The following is a 17,301-nucleotide window of genomic DNA, read 5'->3' as shown; positions in this document are numbered from 1 at the left end:
GATCAGAAGTTTGTGTTTTCCTGGGACATCTTTTTTTCTATCTGTAAATGTTATTCATGTGAAATACGAAGATTTTGCAACATTAAGAGGTCAACCAAAATTCTGTGCTTATCAGCCTGTAACATAACAGGGCTGAGTGGCCCTAGCATAGCACCATGCGGCAGGATCTATAAGTAGCTACAGCAATTTGCCTCTATACCATGCAGTCTCGGCTTCCACAGCGGCAGGCCTCTTTGAAACACAAAGTCAGATCAAGCCTGCTCACATAAACAAGTTGTTCTGTAACAAAAACTTAGTCTTGCTACAACTCAGAGCCCAGATTTGCAGTCAGATCCGCTCAGGAACAGGTTATGGCTCATACGGCCTGGACTGCAGGACTGCATTTTTACTCCAGTGTTTTATTTGTCTCACTTTGGAGAGATTACTTTGTTAATAAAGTCCATTTTTTCCTTTTCAAATTAACAGCTGGAATATCTTCTGTCGGCATTATTTATATGCTCATGTCCTTTCAAATTAATAGATAACATTGCACTTTCAAATGAAGAAAAACAAAAGAAACAGCTGCAATCTCCACTTGATAACATTTATTCAATATTTTCTGAAATAAGCAAGAATTTTAAGAAGCCCATAAGCAATCAAATACAGCCACAAAAACCCCATACTGATCCTAAATAAGAAGCACTATGAGAAATAGCACAATATTTCATGAAACAATACTGTACATCAACAACCTTTAGGAAACAAACAACCCAAACCATATGCTTAGTTTACTCACAATATAAAAAACTTTAACCTTTAAAGAAAAATATAGATTCAGTCCAATTGTAGGATCCAATCCCCCACCCACTGAAGTCAATGGAAGTTCTCTCATTGATTTCAGTGTTTAAAGGATCATGCCCTTACGTTGCCTCAAGAGGCACTTTAATTATTATACAAGGCCTAGCCTGAATACTATTACAAAAATGTCAAACATCAACTCAAGAGTATGTTTCAGCAACTTTCAGGAAATAATGGAGAAATAGGTTATCTATCCATGCATGGAATAAGGCAAAAGCTAATTCATTCAGATTAGGAATAATAATTTTTACTAGTTTCTTTTTCACAACACAAACATTTTAGACTTTTTTAATTAATGGATATATTATATATCATATTATGCTTCACATTTTTCCTACCTCTACTGAGAAAGCTGGCACTGACATGTCATAAAGAACTCCTCATTAATTATTGTTTTCTGATCTGTAACAACCACAAGAAACTCATCTGGGTTTAGTAATAGTGTCTACCAAGAAAAAAGCACACACTATCATAAGCTTATAGTTTATAGAGCTCAAGGTACATTAAAATGTAATTAATGAAGTTCACAAATTCTGTTTTAAAATATTTTTCCAAACTAAAAGCTGCAGAAAATTGGTTCTTAAATATTCTACAGAAAATTCTGAAGCATCTAATGGTTTAAATTACTTATGCTTTCTTCTTAAAAATATTTAAATTAGGTTAGTAGCCCATCCTTTTGAAAAATAATCCAAAAAAGATACACTAGATTACAAATCTTTTGTCTTAATCAGTGTAACCAAAGGTTTGTCATCTGGGCTGTAATCTTCATAAGCAATGGGGGTTGCATCATACATTGCAGGTCGGGATTTCTTGCCAAACCTGGAAACAAAAGAAAGCTTTTGGTGACAAACAGAAGTGCGGATGAGTTAATGGCAACAAGCCGCTGAGTTTGGTATGCAGTCAGAAACAAACCCAGAGAGCCTAGATAAATTCTAAATTGTATTGCAACATGCCAGAAGGACAGAAGTTTAAATATCTGAACTGCGACTTTTGAAATATATGTATCAAATAAAAAAATTTTTTAAAAATCTTCTTGCAAACAAGAAACAGATTCTATGTCAAAGGCTCCAGGAATTCTGCTATGGAATTCAGCAGTATCAGAATATGGGAAGACTACGGAAGGCAAGAGTGAAATTGATAGTTTCAGAGAGGCCAGAATTATATTTTAGAGCCTTCTCTAACAACCAACATTAAGGTCAGGGTGTGTATATTTACAAATAATAAACAAACAACAGACAACTATGTTACATTTGCGTTTGGAAATACAACAGTTGTGCACTGAATTGAGTTGCAAGCTGTGGACAAAGCATTTTAAAAATGAACTTGAAGTCTTTGCTCAACTGACATCCGGTTGAGAAGCATGTTTAAATTATCAACATGCTGCACGTTATTTGCAACACTGGCAAAATTAATGGCAGTTAGGCTATTGCAATGCCACATAAACATGCTAATCTAGCAAAGGTTCACAAGCAACAGAATCACATCAACAGCGGGGTCCTCCTGGGCAACCACCACTGCTAAGAACCAGGCTGATCCTGCCTGTGCAGAGAACGCCTGTGGCTGTATCATTGTGGCCCCAGCACTGGCACATCCAGAACTCCTTTAGGTGCCTTTGCATTGCATAGACAGTCTATCACCCTTACGACCATTTTTTAGGATACAAAAATAGTGCTAAAAATGCAGCTTGAAAGCAGAAAAATTATTAAAGTGTTCTGACTACAATTGCAGGAGCTTTAAATAACAAAAAAGATCACAGGAAAATGAGGCAAAAAAGGGTCAAGTCTGTTTTCCTTATGGCCCAGATGTAGAGAAAATATTAACCCAGAAAGACTTATTTATGTATTGATCCACACTAAGGATTCTTTTTATCCCCTTCTTATGTACCATATTATGTCTATATTAATTTAAGTTGTGCACACTGGAAGGCGAGATTCAGAACATTAAGAATCTGAGGATAATATTTAGACCAAACCAAAATTAACTTGATTTTTTTTCAAGCTTTTTACGCAACTTCCTGACTGTCCCAATATAATTCTTGGCTGTTTTCAGTGATTGTTGATGAATTTGAAATGGCTGGAAGCATTATGATCTATATGGTGGAAATTTCATTTTTTCCAAGTACTTCAGCCGTCAATAAGGACACACTAGATACATTTCCATGCATTAATGTCTGCTTCTTCCATAGTTTACTTTAATAAATACAGACAGGCCATGTTCGCTCATCAGTGTCATGATAGATAAACCTAATCTTCTGTAAATGAGATAAAATTCCAAGAACTGAATGAAGGAATCAAGTTATGGCATCTTACTAAGTCAGAGGCAGCAATTAATTCTGAATCACCCTTTTTCTCCATCAAGAAAATTCTCAAGGCTTTAAAGGAAATAGAGTTTTGCATGAAAACAAATGATGATAAACATTCTCCAATGATTTAAGTCAAATTTTGCCCTTTCTGACAGGTAGAGAACACACAGATTGTTGCACACACTGAAACAGTACAAAATCTTTTCTCTTGTGTAGGTCAGGGTTGACATGTGCCCCTAATTAGAAAACGTTGAGAAAAGACCACAGCACATGTGCTAGCTGTTTGTGGCCTGGCTGAACCATCTAGCTGGTAGACCACATTGCTTTAATCAGGCAGTTCAGAAGCCAGTTCCTGCTCGTAACATTAAACAGAGTTAAACAAACCTTGGAGGACTGAAAACAGAATTGTTAAATGGGACATCTTAATTCAATGGGTGTGCATCTAGTAGGATTTCACAAGGATGCTATTTTATCATTTCGTTGGTGACGTAGAAGAAAACAAAACAATTACCAATACAATCTGCAAGAGACAACCATTCAGTGGCATATGAATCATCATAAAGTCAAATAAATGACATGGGAATTAGAAAATATAGTTTGTGATGAAACATTGAATAAGAGTAACCTGTGTAACTTGACAAAGAGACACCACGGGTTCTGTGACAATCTTGAGGACAGTGTATATTCAATGTAGGAATTCTTCTTGGCACAGGCAGCACCGTGTGTGTGTATATATGTACGTGGGACAGAGACTGCAAATTCTGCTTCAGCTGTGGAACAGGGATGCCCCTCCACTTCCTTAGAAGGACATTTCTAAAGATGGCTAACCATAGGGAGTCCTTAACCTCAACAATTCCATTCAAGTAGAAGATTTTGAGAACACTGGACAGCTGAGCTCTGAGGAAACGGTATCCTCCAACTTCTGTGGGATAGACTGGAGTTTGGAGTTTTCCCAGAAGCAGAATAAAGAAACCACATGTTGCTACTCTGTTCAAAAACAGCAACTGGTATAAGAAGTCCACAAATAAAGTTTAAATAAGAGAAGGAAAAGAGAGAAACCAGAATTTAAAAAAAAAAAAAAAAAAAAAAAAGCATACCCACAGGAAGGGATTATTTTTGCCTCCACGGGAGGTGAATAATGAGAAGAATAATTTCTTCTGCATTATTCAGAGAAAAGACCATGTGTGCAAGTGGTATTTTGCATTACTTAATATAATTGAAGTGTAATCCTAAAGTTCCCCCAAAGTTGAGACTCTGGCAGAGGACCAAGCAATTGGCACGTGCTGTAGAGATCAGAGCACTTGTGCACGTGATCACACTTTCACAAAGAGGTAGCTGACTGAAACTCATCACTGAAACCTATGTCAGGAAATGGTAAGAAATGAGCACGTGCTGAACCTCTTCAGATTCAGGAAGCTGAGGACGTTGCAGCCTAACACAGCCGCCTCAAACACAGGAACATGAAGAATGTACGGTGGAGAGAAGCTTACCCTGCTGTGACAAGACGACTTAATCAGAGTCTGATGAACCAGACTCCTCAACTCGCAGATAGACAGGAGTCAGCACATGAAAGTTAAAATTAAAGAAACTACACTGTAAGTAGCGCGTGAAGTCTATTGCTAATGATATCTAGGAATACAAAAAATTTAGTCTCTGTAAGCAGATATTTTATGAATTCAGTGTGCATGCTTTCCTAAAGTGAACAATCAAGATCATTTCAACAACAGATCCTGGTTCCAGTTCAATGAAGTCTTATGGTTGCAGTAGCCAGTGGTCAACTATTTCATTACAGTCTTCTCTTTAAAATGTGTAAGCTTTAACATACAAGGAATATTTATTTACTTGCTGCATAATGAATACTAAAGAGAGCTGTGCTTCACCTTGTTAGAAAACAATCTAGTTCTGATCTGCTAATTCAGGAACATTCACAAAAGTGACATTTATTAGTAGTGATCCCCGAGCACATTCATTTTCTCTTATAGCAAGTACCTTGATTAGCAAAGATCAAATTATAAAAAGCTATCAAGAAAAAGACCTACTAAGAAACATGAACAAGTAATTTTAAAGTCATTTATTGAATACGCAACAGGCATCCACACTCCCTGGACACCTACTGACTTTAACATAAACCTTACATTTAAAGAAAATAATCTACTAACTTTCCCTTAGGCCTCCTTTTTCCAAAATTACTAATAAGTTTAAGTATCTAACTCAGAAAGTGAATGATTTTCAGAAAATGCTGAGAACCTATTGTTTGAAAGTAGGGCTCTTAAATACAGCAATTCTAAAAATTCAGACGTTGGTATTTTAATATGCAGATTTAAGAGTTTATGCAAAAATAACTATAAAAGTTGTGCTCTTTTTCCAGGATTGAAATGACCAAAACTGTGGTTTATATCTTCCTGAAGCCAGAATAAACACAATAATCGTCACATTAAACCTCCATGAATTACCTGACTTAGCAGCTCTATCTTGGATTTTTATAAGGCATCCATTCTCTGAGAGGCACAGAGAATTACTTGGAATGAAAACATTTATTTTCATTTGCATTAAGTAGAAACACCTTTCCCAAGATAGGGAAACCCTTTACTGACAGGTTCCAATAATGTAATTTTTCAACTGCATAATATGGATCTGAAAAATCATCATAAATATATCCAAATCTAAGAACTTCTTCAGAGGCTATTTAACTGATGAAAACTTGTTTTTCTATATTTCTGCTTTCAGTAATAAACCGGAGTTCATTCAGAGTATTCCAGACAGTAGCAATAAAGACCTGAATTATCCCAGCTTCCAAGATTTCAAAAGTTTCATACAGGAAATCTTTTGCCATTTCCATTACCTGCCCATGAGACTGTAAAAGACAGGGGAAATTAAATTTAAAAGATGCTGGGTTTTTTGTGGGGTTTTTTTTTGTTTGTTTTTGGTGGGGTTTTTTTTCTGATACAGTTTTCCTTGGTACCCTGAGATAGAAAGCTGCCAAACTTGCTTTAAGAAATAAGTAAGAAAACCTAGGTGTTTCACAGTGTTCCTCAGAAGACCGATTCTGGTCCCTGGGGAAGTGCAAAGTACCACTTCAGCGAGCAGTAACTGAACAGGATTGACACATTCATCACTGCCACAGTAGTAGGAGGCAAGTGTTTAATTTGAAAGACTAAGAGTATCATTTTGCAACTTGGTCTCCACTCTTGGAGATGTATAGTACATAATAGTAGACACTCAAAAGGCCAAATAATAAAAAACTATAAAGCTTTTTATGGGCCATAAAACAACTCCCTCCTCTCCCACTACACTACTAAAGGAAAAAGTTCTCAGGATGTGTATGGTGTGGAGATGTTGAGCTCCTACTGGAAGAGATGTGAGGCTAAGTGGCAAAGGAGACTTCAAGGGAGGACTTTAAAGAACACTGATTTTGTTGCTATGCTAAATCACCTATACAGATCTTTCTTTTTTAAATATTTACTGACTAATATATTTTGACAATGAACAAATGTTTTGTTTTAAATGTAGTTGAAACAGTTAAAAGAGCTACTGCCCAAAGCTGCAATGTGATTAACTGAGTCTGTGGGAATTCCTCATCCGTTTCAGATAACTTTGATGACTTCAGTGGTGGTACAAATTAATCTACTTAATTTAATTTAAATAGAACTGGAGTATTCAGAAAATGAATTACCAGCAATGCCTAACCAATATGCCTGCATTTCTTCATGTCAATGCACAGGAACGTGTCTCCCTCCATTCTTTTACAAGCATTTTAATGGTAACATACATGAACACTGTAGTTGGAATCTGAAGTGATCTTGACAAATTGAAGAATGGGAAAAAGAAACAATAAAAATGAAAGTTCTACCCTATTAAGAGAGATGTGAAATACAGCAGACACAATACCGGCTAGGAAGCAAAATGGCACAAAGGATCTTGGGGGATCTGGAGAAAAAGGTCTAACAGCTCACAAAATTAAATCATCAGTCACAGTGTAATGCAAATGAAATTTTAAAAAAAAGTAATCAGGTTTCATTTTCAGACATATGAACAGGAACACCATAAATAAGATACAAGAGGTGATTACTCAGTTCTTTTGGTACAGGTAAACTTTCAGCTGGAGAACTATTTCCAGTTGGGGGCCAGCTTTCAAAAAAAGAGAAAGACAATCTGGAGTGTGTCCCAGAGAGACAATAAAGAATCTGACATTATCCAGGAGGAGATACTGAAAGAATAGGTTAGTTTAGGGAAGAAAAAGGTTGTTTTTCTTTGTTTATTTTTATTATAAAAAAGGAGGGGGGGGGACGGGGACACACGACTCCACACGGATAGATGACAGCTGAGGTACATGATTACTATAAAGGGAACAGTGATAAATTATGCTAAATGACAACCTGAAGAGCAGTAAGAAAGAAGTGGCCTAATTAATAGTAAAGAAAATCTAGGCTGAGTTTTAGAAAAGCCCTTTCTAACTCTCTTCAACTCCTTTGGAGGTTTTTAAACACAATTGTTGGCAGGAAGCTAGGTATATGGCACAAAGCTAGGTATAATTAATGTTATATCAGTGCAATAGCTTACACTTGAGCTCTTGAACCCATTCCAGTTCTACTTTTGTATTTGTCTAACACTCCACCCTGCTTTGCAAGTGCTCCATTAAAATTAAAATTCAAAAGATTACTATGTCTAGGAAAACAAGATCTCTAATTACTATCTCTAGGAAAGAAAGATCCTAATTTCAAGGCAAATAGGAGCACAAAAATGAGTGATTTGAAGAGTGTCTCACTAAATAATCTGGTAAATTAGTCACAAAAATCAACATGCCTTTGCTATCTATCCAAATTAGTTGTATGTATCTGTTAAAGAATATGTACATCCCAAACAGAAGATCTTACAGGCTAAGAACTCTGCATCTGTCCCTCTTCACCAGTTACACCAAATAAATTCAGAATAACTCTCTCTGTTTTCAGGGAGCTGTGCTGGATTATCACACTTCAGAAGAGAACACAATAGGGATCAAAAAATAACAACAAGCAATGATGGTGATCCTGTCTTTTCACAGCAAAGCAGCCCATTCTCCACCAACAGCAGTTAGATGCACTATGCATGGACAGAAATTACGTATTGTAACAGATTTCTTTTAAATTACCATCCCCAGAACAAACCTGGCATGTCGGATAGAAGCAATTGCATTGCTGAATTCACTGTCAATGCTTCTACAGTTGTAAAATTCTTCATAGGCTGGCCTGGAAGAGCCTTGATATTCAATGCGGCTGATGCGACATATTCCCACAATCAGAATGATCAGCATTAGGACAAATGCTACGCAGAGAGCCCCAATTATGATGTAGAGGGAGTGACGAGGCATATTTGTTAGACTCTCTGCCATATGCCCAGACTTCCACTGCAGATCTGCCGATAAGAAATGAAAGGTTATCATTAATTAGTATTTTATATCCTTCCTGCTGAATAGAATTATTTTACGTTATTCACTTTCAATATTTCTATGGAGACTTTTGAAGCCAGGAGGATACATAATTTGAACCTTCCCAGGCTCTGTTATTGATGTCACCATGCCTAACATGCAACAAATTTGAACAGCACTATATTGATCTTTCACCCATCTTTTTTTGTAGATTTTTAAGGTCATATAGCAACACTTACTTAGTTTGATCTCCTGCATAACCCAAGTCATACAAAGTCATCTAGTTATTCTTCCATTATGTTATAATATACTATATGTTCTCTAAAGGTAGGCAGGTTTTATGTAAAAGCTTCTAGTAATCCACCAATTCTCTGGGCATTTTGTTCTAGTAGTTAGTGAACCGTTCTACTAAAATATGTGATTTAATTTGTATTAAACATGCTTGGTTTTTAATTTGAAACACAGGCTTTTGTTATGCTTATCTTCACCAAACCACAGAGACTTCAAAACCAGCATTTCAAGGACAAAAATGGTATCTTATAAGGTGCTACAGTACTGAGACCACTAGTCTTCTCTCAGGCATGATTTCCCTAACAGGTCTCAAAGCAGACCTTAAAGCCAAGACAATCTGGAAGGGTCTTCTTGTATTTATGTATTCCAGACCTCCTTTAAAATATTCTTGATGTCCAAAGTATTGTCTATCACTGCCAAACAGACTGCTTATCAGTTGCCTATGTCCTCAGATCTGTTTTTCTCTAGCATGGGTCACAGTATTTCTAACTAACCTCTACTTCCCTCTAGGGAAGTTCATTTGTGGCACTCTTTTAAGCCTATGGTCTCATAAATTATTTCAAATCAAGAACAGACCTGAATCATTCTGGCTACAGAAATCTGACACCGCAAAAGTTATTTCTAGCAGGTGACTGTTGCTTTTTCAAATGGACTTACACTTTGCACTGGTTTAGAAGCTCCCTTTACTTAATCACAGTCTGGGAACAGGGCTACCAAGCATATGCTTTGGGAATTTAAGATGCTCTTAGAAGCCACCTCTCAAAAATATTGACGATGGCAGGTAAATGATACAAGCACCTAAGCTGAAATCACAGGTTTAGTGGCGTCTGTGGATATAATCTCCATCTCTGGTAGAAATACAGGGGAATGTATAAGTAGAGGGGGAAAAAAAATAATCCATTTTAGAGGAAGGTAGGGAGAAAGCCTGAAGCTGTAACGTGGGATTTACCTGAGCAGAGTTTGAAGAAGTGGTTGCCCTATGTTTACAGTAGTAAAGGTTGTCCTGGAGCATATCTGAGCCTGGGCTTTCTTAGACTTTTTGTCTGCAAGCGTGGGCTGAGTTTACAGGACTGCTTGTTTGTGTTATCTTCTTCAGACATCAGTAGAGTTTTGATCAGCCTGAATCATTCAGTGATTTAATGTTTCTAAAATGCTGTTACTACAATTTGCCCAGTTGGGATACGAGGGAGAGAATGCAGCTGTGCTCTGTGAAGTCTGGGATGGGTTTCTATTTCTGTTCTGCAGCACATTCGTCACACTCGGTGGTTTCTGTCAGGTTGTCAGACTAGGCCAAATTCAGATATAATGTGCACAGATATACGGCAAGACAGTTCTGATTTAGACTCCATGTCTTCCATCTCTGGATGATAAGGATGAGAGAAATTTCCTCCTTTCTTTCTCACCAGATAAAAATACGAAGATTGACAATTTATACTCCAAAGATTAGAAAGAACATATGACAGCTAAAAATCACAGTACTCTCAGTTGTCATAGTAATGTTCATAAAATTAATTTAAAAATTAGATTTCAATGTGCACCGCAGGGTCTGTACTACAAATACTTCGTTATGTTAGTTTTCAAGTAACCACATGGTTTGGCTTACCTTGGTATCTACATTAATAATTACTAAAGTGGCAAAGGTAATGTTATTAACAAATAACCATCAGGCATTAGAGAATTCATATGAGACATTTGGTAACCATTTTTACAGTGAATGCTCCACTAACTTTTTATGCAAATACATTTAATTTTGAAAGGAAAAGTATCGTCTCTATAATTAAGACCGATTTAATCCTATTTAATTGGAATTGCTAACACTGGTAAGGGTCATTAGATGATATAATAAATACCACAGTTCGTCCAGGCAACATACATCTATCTCTTGCCTAGTTTGCTGTATATACAGCACTTGAAAATTAAAGACTATAGTTTAACAAGACGATAACCCTGAAATCCTGTTAAGTTAGTCACTTCAAGCAGATAAAACAGCTGGTGAAAAAATGGGGAGCTATTAATAGTAAATAGAGAGTTGCTCTACAAAAAAAAGTACCAACAGCCTCTTTCACAGTTAGTAACAGAAAACCACAAAAGATAAAATGTGGTCCATTTAGTCAAATGACTCCTAAACACCAGCTCATCCCCCTCCTGAGAAGTCTAAAGCCTGGCTTCATCATGTCTTTTCCTAGCATTCAAAGGGATGGGTCCAATAAAAAGGAAGCCAGTATGCAGTGTTTAAATTTAATTTCCAGTACATTATTAACCATTATGCACAAGTTGCTGAAATATGATAGATATGACAAGCAAATGTGGAAAGATGAACAAAAGCAGATTTACTGATAGATTCAATCTTTAGAGCTGAACAGAAATCTACTGCCCCATTGACTCAACTCTAGTGAGACCAGATGTGCTGCACCTGTTTATAAAAGAGCTAGATATGGCTTTTCTATTTCTCGAGATGATCAGAATTGCTTTCACATCAGTTGGTCAACTCTTACGTCAGGGAAAGACAGTAAGTGCAAAGATTTTCCCATGGATACATAGTTCTGTAGAAAAAAATCTGCAGATCAAAATGCTTTTAAATCCTTTCTGCAAAATGATTTCTTCAAAACTCAATCCCTCTCTATTTGCATAATCCTTTATATACCTGTTAAAATCTGAGTGCTTTAGGAAAGCTTCCACAGCTTCAGCTATAAGCCACTGCATTGGTTAGAGAGGCTGCATGTCCATACTTATATCTGACTATCATGAAGTATCATGGTGTCCCATAACAACACATCATTTTACTTTGATGCTGTGTCAAAGTGACTTTAATAGCAAGGGAACATCAGACATAAGAAACTATTGGTAACCTTCAAATTTTAAACTTAATTGTTCTTCAAACTGTATCTTTATGTGATTATGCAAAGATCTTTTTTCCCTGCTTTCATTCTTTCAAGACCAAGCCAGAATTTTCTAGATTGCATTTTTTTATATCTCCTATATTATTATTGCATATATATACTGTATTAGCTATCCTGATTTGCTGGATAAAAACACAGTAATTTCAAACACTTCACTTGAGAATAATTACCATAAACAATACTGTGTGATTTATTCTCCAAATATTGAGATGGAAGGAAAAACTCTAATATTTCTAGTTAAGAATCAGCCTTGCAGTGTTATCAATTCCAGTTAACACTCAGATAATTCCCTGCCTCTTGTCATAGCAGTCACAAGATAAAAGAACAAATCAGTCAGCAAAAGGCTTAAAACAGCAATAACAAAGTGCTGTTGCTTCTTCCCATCATTTTAACTTACACAGTTTGCAAATATGTAATATGAGCAGAAAATCCAAGTTCTTGAGCAGCAGGCAAGGCCACTGCAGTTCAATTATAAACAGATGCTCTGTGTAGAGAAATACATACTAAGCAGAGACGATCCCCTCGCTCAAGAGACAAAGTTTAAGCAGAGTTTTACCCACTCTCTCTCTCGTACATTTACAAATGAGGTCAGAAAGGAGTAAATACTGACCGACCACAGATAAAGGCTGGAATCTACCTGTCATATATAGTGCTTGGGGGCATGTGTCCCTCACAGGGGGAAGCAGGAATAATTGAGTAGCTGGACAGCTGGAAAAGGCTCCTTCCATCCTCTTGTTCTGCTTCTCCCATTTTCCCACATGTTTATATCCATCTCACTACATATCTGTGATGCAAACAGCCAAACGCTTAGTGATTAGAGCATGACAGCTAAAGGAGGACTCCAGAACAAGTGTCACTGATTTCATGTAGCACATCTGCAAGGCTCAGAAAGCACGCACACCTCTCTGTTTCCCTTTGGCATCTATTCCTTCCATAACATAACAGCAATGTAATTGTTACTACATCAAGACACTCCAGGATGATTATTGCTTTCTCCAAGAACTAAACACACCTCTCCGTCAGCCCACTACTTATTAGCTAAGGCAGGCAGAACTACACTGCCTTGCTGATCAACTTGGATGTGCATGTTTCAGGTATCACTAACAACAGCCTTGTCAGTAAAAGCTCATCTGAGCATCTTTGAGCGCGAGCAATAGGGCATACAGATAGCACGCAGCATCATGCTCCCGCCGTCACGATGGTTCTGTACCACACAGGGAAGTGTGTGTGTGCCATTCACAGAGACAACCAAAAGGTAGTGCTGTCACCATCTCTGGACCAGCTAGAAATGCTCTTCTGCAGTATTTGCTTTCAACAGAAAGCACTAAAACTGAATTCACAACCAACAATTACAGGAAAAGAAGGTCATAAACCTGTGAAGATAAAACTTTTGTGTCAATCCAGGTGTGAACAGAGTTGTCTTCCGGATTAAAGTAAGGACTAATGTCAAGAATAGAAATCAACTTAAAATGTCAGTCAATATGTTTAAGTAAAGTTTAAGTAAAAAGAGAGTAAAAAAGAGAAGTTTCATATTCCCCTTGTGTAAATGAGAATAGAAAACATTTTCTATGGCAGCCTTTGTGTAGGTATTTTCTCATTAATTTACAACAGGAGCTTTCTCTTTTTCTCTTTCTGTTTTTCTGTTAGTCTCTTTTTCTGTTTTGGGGTTTTTTTTCACCTATCACGTATTGCTGTAACATTATTTGTGCTAAGTGGTGTAAATCTCCTCACACAAACTTGTGTATCTGTATAATGACTTGAAGGGATCTGTGACCACAGTACTTAGCATTCAAGCAGTTAAATGCACAGCTAAACTCCCTAGTAAAGACATCATCTGTAGCCCAAGAACAAGACATCAGGGAAATATGAAGCAGCTTCATGAGCAGCAGAACTGATGAAGCCTAATTTCCATTCTATCTCTTGCACATTTGCCTTCATACTCTCTTCCTCTCATGGTCTCTCTACTGCTCCACAAGGGTGCACTAACACTGAAGCTTTTCCCAATACAAAGTGAGATAAGTCTGAAGCTGTTCCTTCACTAGACCCACCAATGGAACCTCTCTAAGTCTTACTAAATGCTTAGCAAATATTTTGCTTTGGAGACCTTTACCTTTCTAACAACTCTGGTAGAAATCAGCCTACAGTTGGAAATGTTTCCTGAAAAAGTTGATAAATGCATGCACACACAAGTCACAGCACAATTACACAGGACTTGTTTCCTTAGGTAAGCAAGTTCAAAATTGTTTTGCTGAAACATCACTAGAACTGCGGGTCCTGAGAGGTCAATACAAGTCTTTTAGGACCATGCTTATGGTGCTATGGAAGCACACTTTACCCAAGGTAAGTATGACAGTAAGCTCTGAAGCATAAGTGCAATTAAAAGGCAAACTGCTTACAGCCCAGCGGTGAGATAGCATCTCTATCCCAACACATCTCAAAGTAGGGTGCCTGGAAACAGAATCTTCTAACTTTCATAGCCACTTTTGAAATGTTATGGCCTAAAATAAAACGCATTTAACAGAATTTTGATAATTTACAGACAATTCAGAGTTATTTGTGCAGATAGGTATTTAGAGACAAATATAAATTTCTTTATTATAATGTAACATATTTAGAAAACTACAAAACTTACGTATTTCACAGTTTGCACCAACCCATCCATGTGGACAATGGCAGGTGTAACCACCAGGCTGATCTATGCAAGTTCCAGCGTGGTGACATGGGTTGCTGTCACAGTCATTTACATCGATTTCACATTCTTCACCTTGTATCAGACAAAAAACAACAAAAAACTAACGTCTATATAGCGGGTGCCTCATGTAGCAGGTACATTTTTCTCTAGCTGCAAAATACCTTAGAGATCAATAGCATCTTTATTCTTAGAACGTCAACAGTAGTCTGTAACTGTTTCAATAAGTAAGTCTCACATACCCTCCAAGAAGGAAATATTATCCTTATTCAGCCAGGTGAAAACAAAGTGTGAGGGCTAAGTGACTTGACTAACTTCACCCAGATGATGTATCATTTCTTTAAATATAAATTCCACCCCAAGAAAATGTGGTATAACAATTTGTCATGTATATTCTGAAGTGTTATACAATAATCTAGATAATCAGTGTCTCTGAGAAAGTCACTGTACAATGGAATGCTAATTCTTTTCCAAAAAATGCCCTTTCATTATCATAGATCAAAAAGCATGATTCATGATTTGATCTACAAAACAGCTATGAACAGGATTATCTAGTACTCTCACATCGGATACTACCATACATGACTCACAGAGCATCAGGTTGTAAATTCTCTTTATAGCAGATATTTGGATTACACCAATCATGTCAGTTTAAATGCAAGGCCAAAGGATTAAATGGCTGCTTACCATTAGTCTGAAAGTGTAAATTGATTCATAACAAGCACTTTAGGGCTTTTAGCAATTGCACATTAAGCTAACAGAATGAGCTGTTTCTTCAGCTTGCAGTAGCTAAGGTCAATGTTAAAACATTTTCCAGTTTCAGCAGTGTCCAATTAGCATATTGGCTTACCTGGAAGTCTTCAAAATGTTATTTTTAAAACACAACCTACTCTCAAGCAGTAAGGGCATAAGGCACGTTAAATAGCTGTTAGCTTAGTGAATTCTCTTTAGTACCAGGCTTTTTTGCTGTAAAATTTTTAAAGTTAACGCAGTTGCAAGTAATATCAAGAACTTTTCGTTCTCCCCAAACAGATTACAATTCAGCAAAGTCTAAATTAATTTGTTTCCTTGAAGAGACACAGTCTTACTTGGTATTTGTCTTCTTTTGGACACAGTGAACACTGACAACTAGATGTTCTGTGTAATGTACGAACTACTTGCCTGTATATCCAGGTGCACAAATACATGTTGCATTTAGACCTTCGCTGTCACAAGTGCCACCGTTCTGACAGTTGATGTTAACACAAGGATCTTTGTATAGTTCACAGTGCCTTCCTGAAAAGGTAAAGTTAGTAATTGCCTTTAACATAACCTATAATGACAGCATAAAATCAGTACATGCGATAACTTAACTTCACCCGGAGGAGCACAATGATCTGCAGCCTTCAAACTTGTCCTATTAGGCTAATGTCATAAGACTAAAGGCATATATTTTATGGTGGCTAAACTTTTTACACAAATGCCTCCTCTCTGCTCTTCCCACCCACTGAGGCTTTGGGATAAAAGAGGTAGGATTGCTGGAGCATCTATAAAAAAACCAATGATATAATAAAGCATAATCTGATCAGCTATCTTATGTTCTTCAATAAAATGTAAACAATAATTGTCTTCAGTAAGAACTTTATGTAATAACTTCTTTAATAACATACATAAGTATTCTGATGCCCTTCTGACTTTTGCAGGAAAACAGAGGAGTATAACTAAGGCAATAAAAAGAGAAATTAATTTATTCAAATGTATAGCTAAAAGTAAATAATTGAGCTGCTCAACTTCATGCCACTACCTTCAGCCTTTCATTCTCAGGTGCAGGCTACGCGAGTTCAGCAGCTTTGCCTTGCACAAGGCACTGCAAGCCATATCTGGCATGCAGAACATAAACCAGCAGATTCCCACCTGGGGATGGGAGGAAAGGCTTTACTGCCACTGCTACACACATCATTTTCTGTGGTTCTACTTTTCAGATAAAACCAGAAAAACTAATACATGAATGAACTAATCAGTGCATGGATGGCACTGAAACATGGGAAAAAAATGTACATATGTGAATACTGAATGGTTGGTGGGACTTCATTTATAATGTACCTACTACAGTGAAATTAACTTGCATTTAAAACAACTGCTTAGGTTTATCCATTAGTGTAAGGTTTAAGTCTAAATCTAAGTCTTATTAGCATTTTTTGCTTGGGAATGAATTGAAAGTGACCACATAGCTAAAATCCTAAGTTATCTTCAAGTATTCCCGTTCTTATACTTTTTACAAGCATTTTAATAAACTGAAGAGAACAGTATTCTGAATGCTTCCATATGATAACACAAATTACAAAGGTTTTTCACTTTTTAATATGGTCCATGTTTCTAAATCCTTACTGTCCTGCAAGCTGTAAAGATGCATAGTCAATAGAAGCATAAACTCACATTGTTTATTAAATATAAAAACTGCAATACAGCTTTGGCGTCAGGAAAATGTTTCTAGTCATGAGATAGTGAATGACAGCGAAGGAATTGTGTTGCTTGTGGAGACTACAGAACATACAATAATGGAGGACTAGGAGAGGCGAGACAAGTACACATGAAAAGGGGACATGCAGTTGATCCTGCCTCACTCCTTTCCAACCTCTCTCATGAATAACAGTTGTGTTGCACTGGAATTGAGCAGATTGTGAATTTGAATTTGGAGAGTTTGAGACGCAGAACTACACAGAGGTAAAATTAGAAAGAAAATAGTGTCTTTAGAGAAAAGAATGTGAAAGAGAAAAATCAATACAAAAGGACTGGACACAGAATATATCAGGTCTAGGTATACAAGCAAATTTACGTAACGAGTGACCAATTAAAAGGAATTAAGTTAGTTCTCTAGTGTTCAACACTGCAGTTATGT

At 36.9% G+C, this 17,301-nt stretch overlaps 1 protein-coding gene across 1 annotated transcript in view; it reads right to left on the bottom strand.

The window, feature by feature from the left end:
- Positions 1–1,544: 1,544 nt before the first annotated feature.
- DNER (delta/notch like EGF repeat containing) overlaps positions 1,545–17,301 on the bottom strand; it is a 127,058-nt gene continuing 111,301 nt past the window's right edge. Inside the window, exons 10-13 of the mRNA XM_074153686.1 lie at positions 15,585–15,698; positions 14,367–14,498; positions 8,284–8,530; positions 1,545–1,656 (exon numbers count right to left, since the gene is read on the bottom strand). Of these exons, the coding sequence (XP_074009787.1) occupies positions 1,545–1,656; positions 8,284–8,530; positions 14,367–14,498; positions 15,585–15,698 (605 nt within the window). The remainder of the gene's footprint in view (positions 1,657–8,283; positions 8,531–14,366; positions 14,499–15,584; positions 15,699–17,301) is intronic.

This window comes from Numenius arquata, chromosome 9, assembly GCF_964106895.1.
Source record: "Numenius arquata chromosome 9, bNumArq3.hap1.1, whole genome shotgun sequence".
Lineage (NCBI taxonomy): Eukaryota > Metazoa > Chordata > Aves > Charadriiformes > Scolopacidae > Numenius > Numenius arquata.
This window is presented reverse-complemented; position numbering and strand designations above follow the sequence as displayed.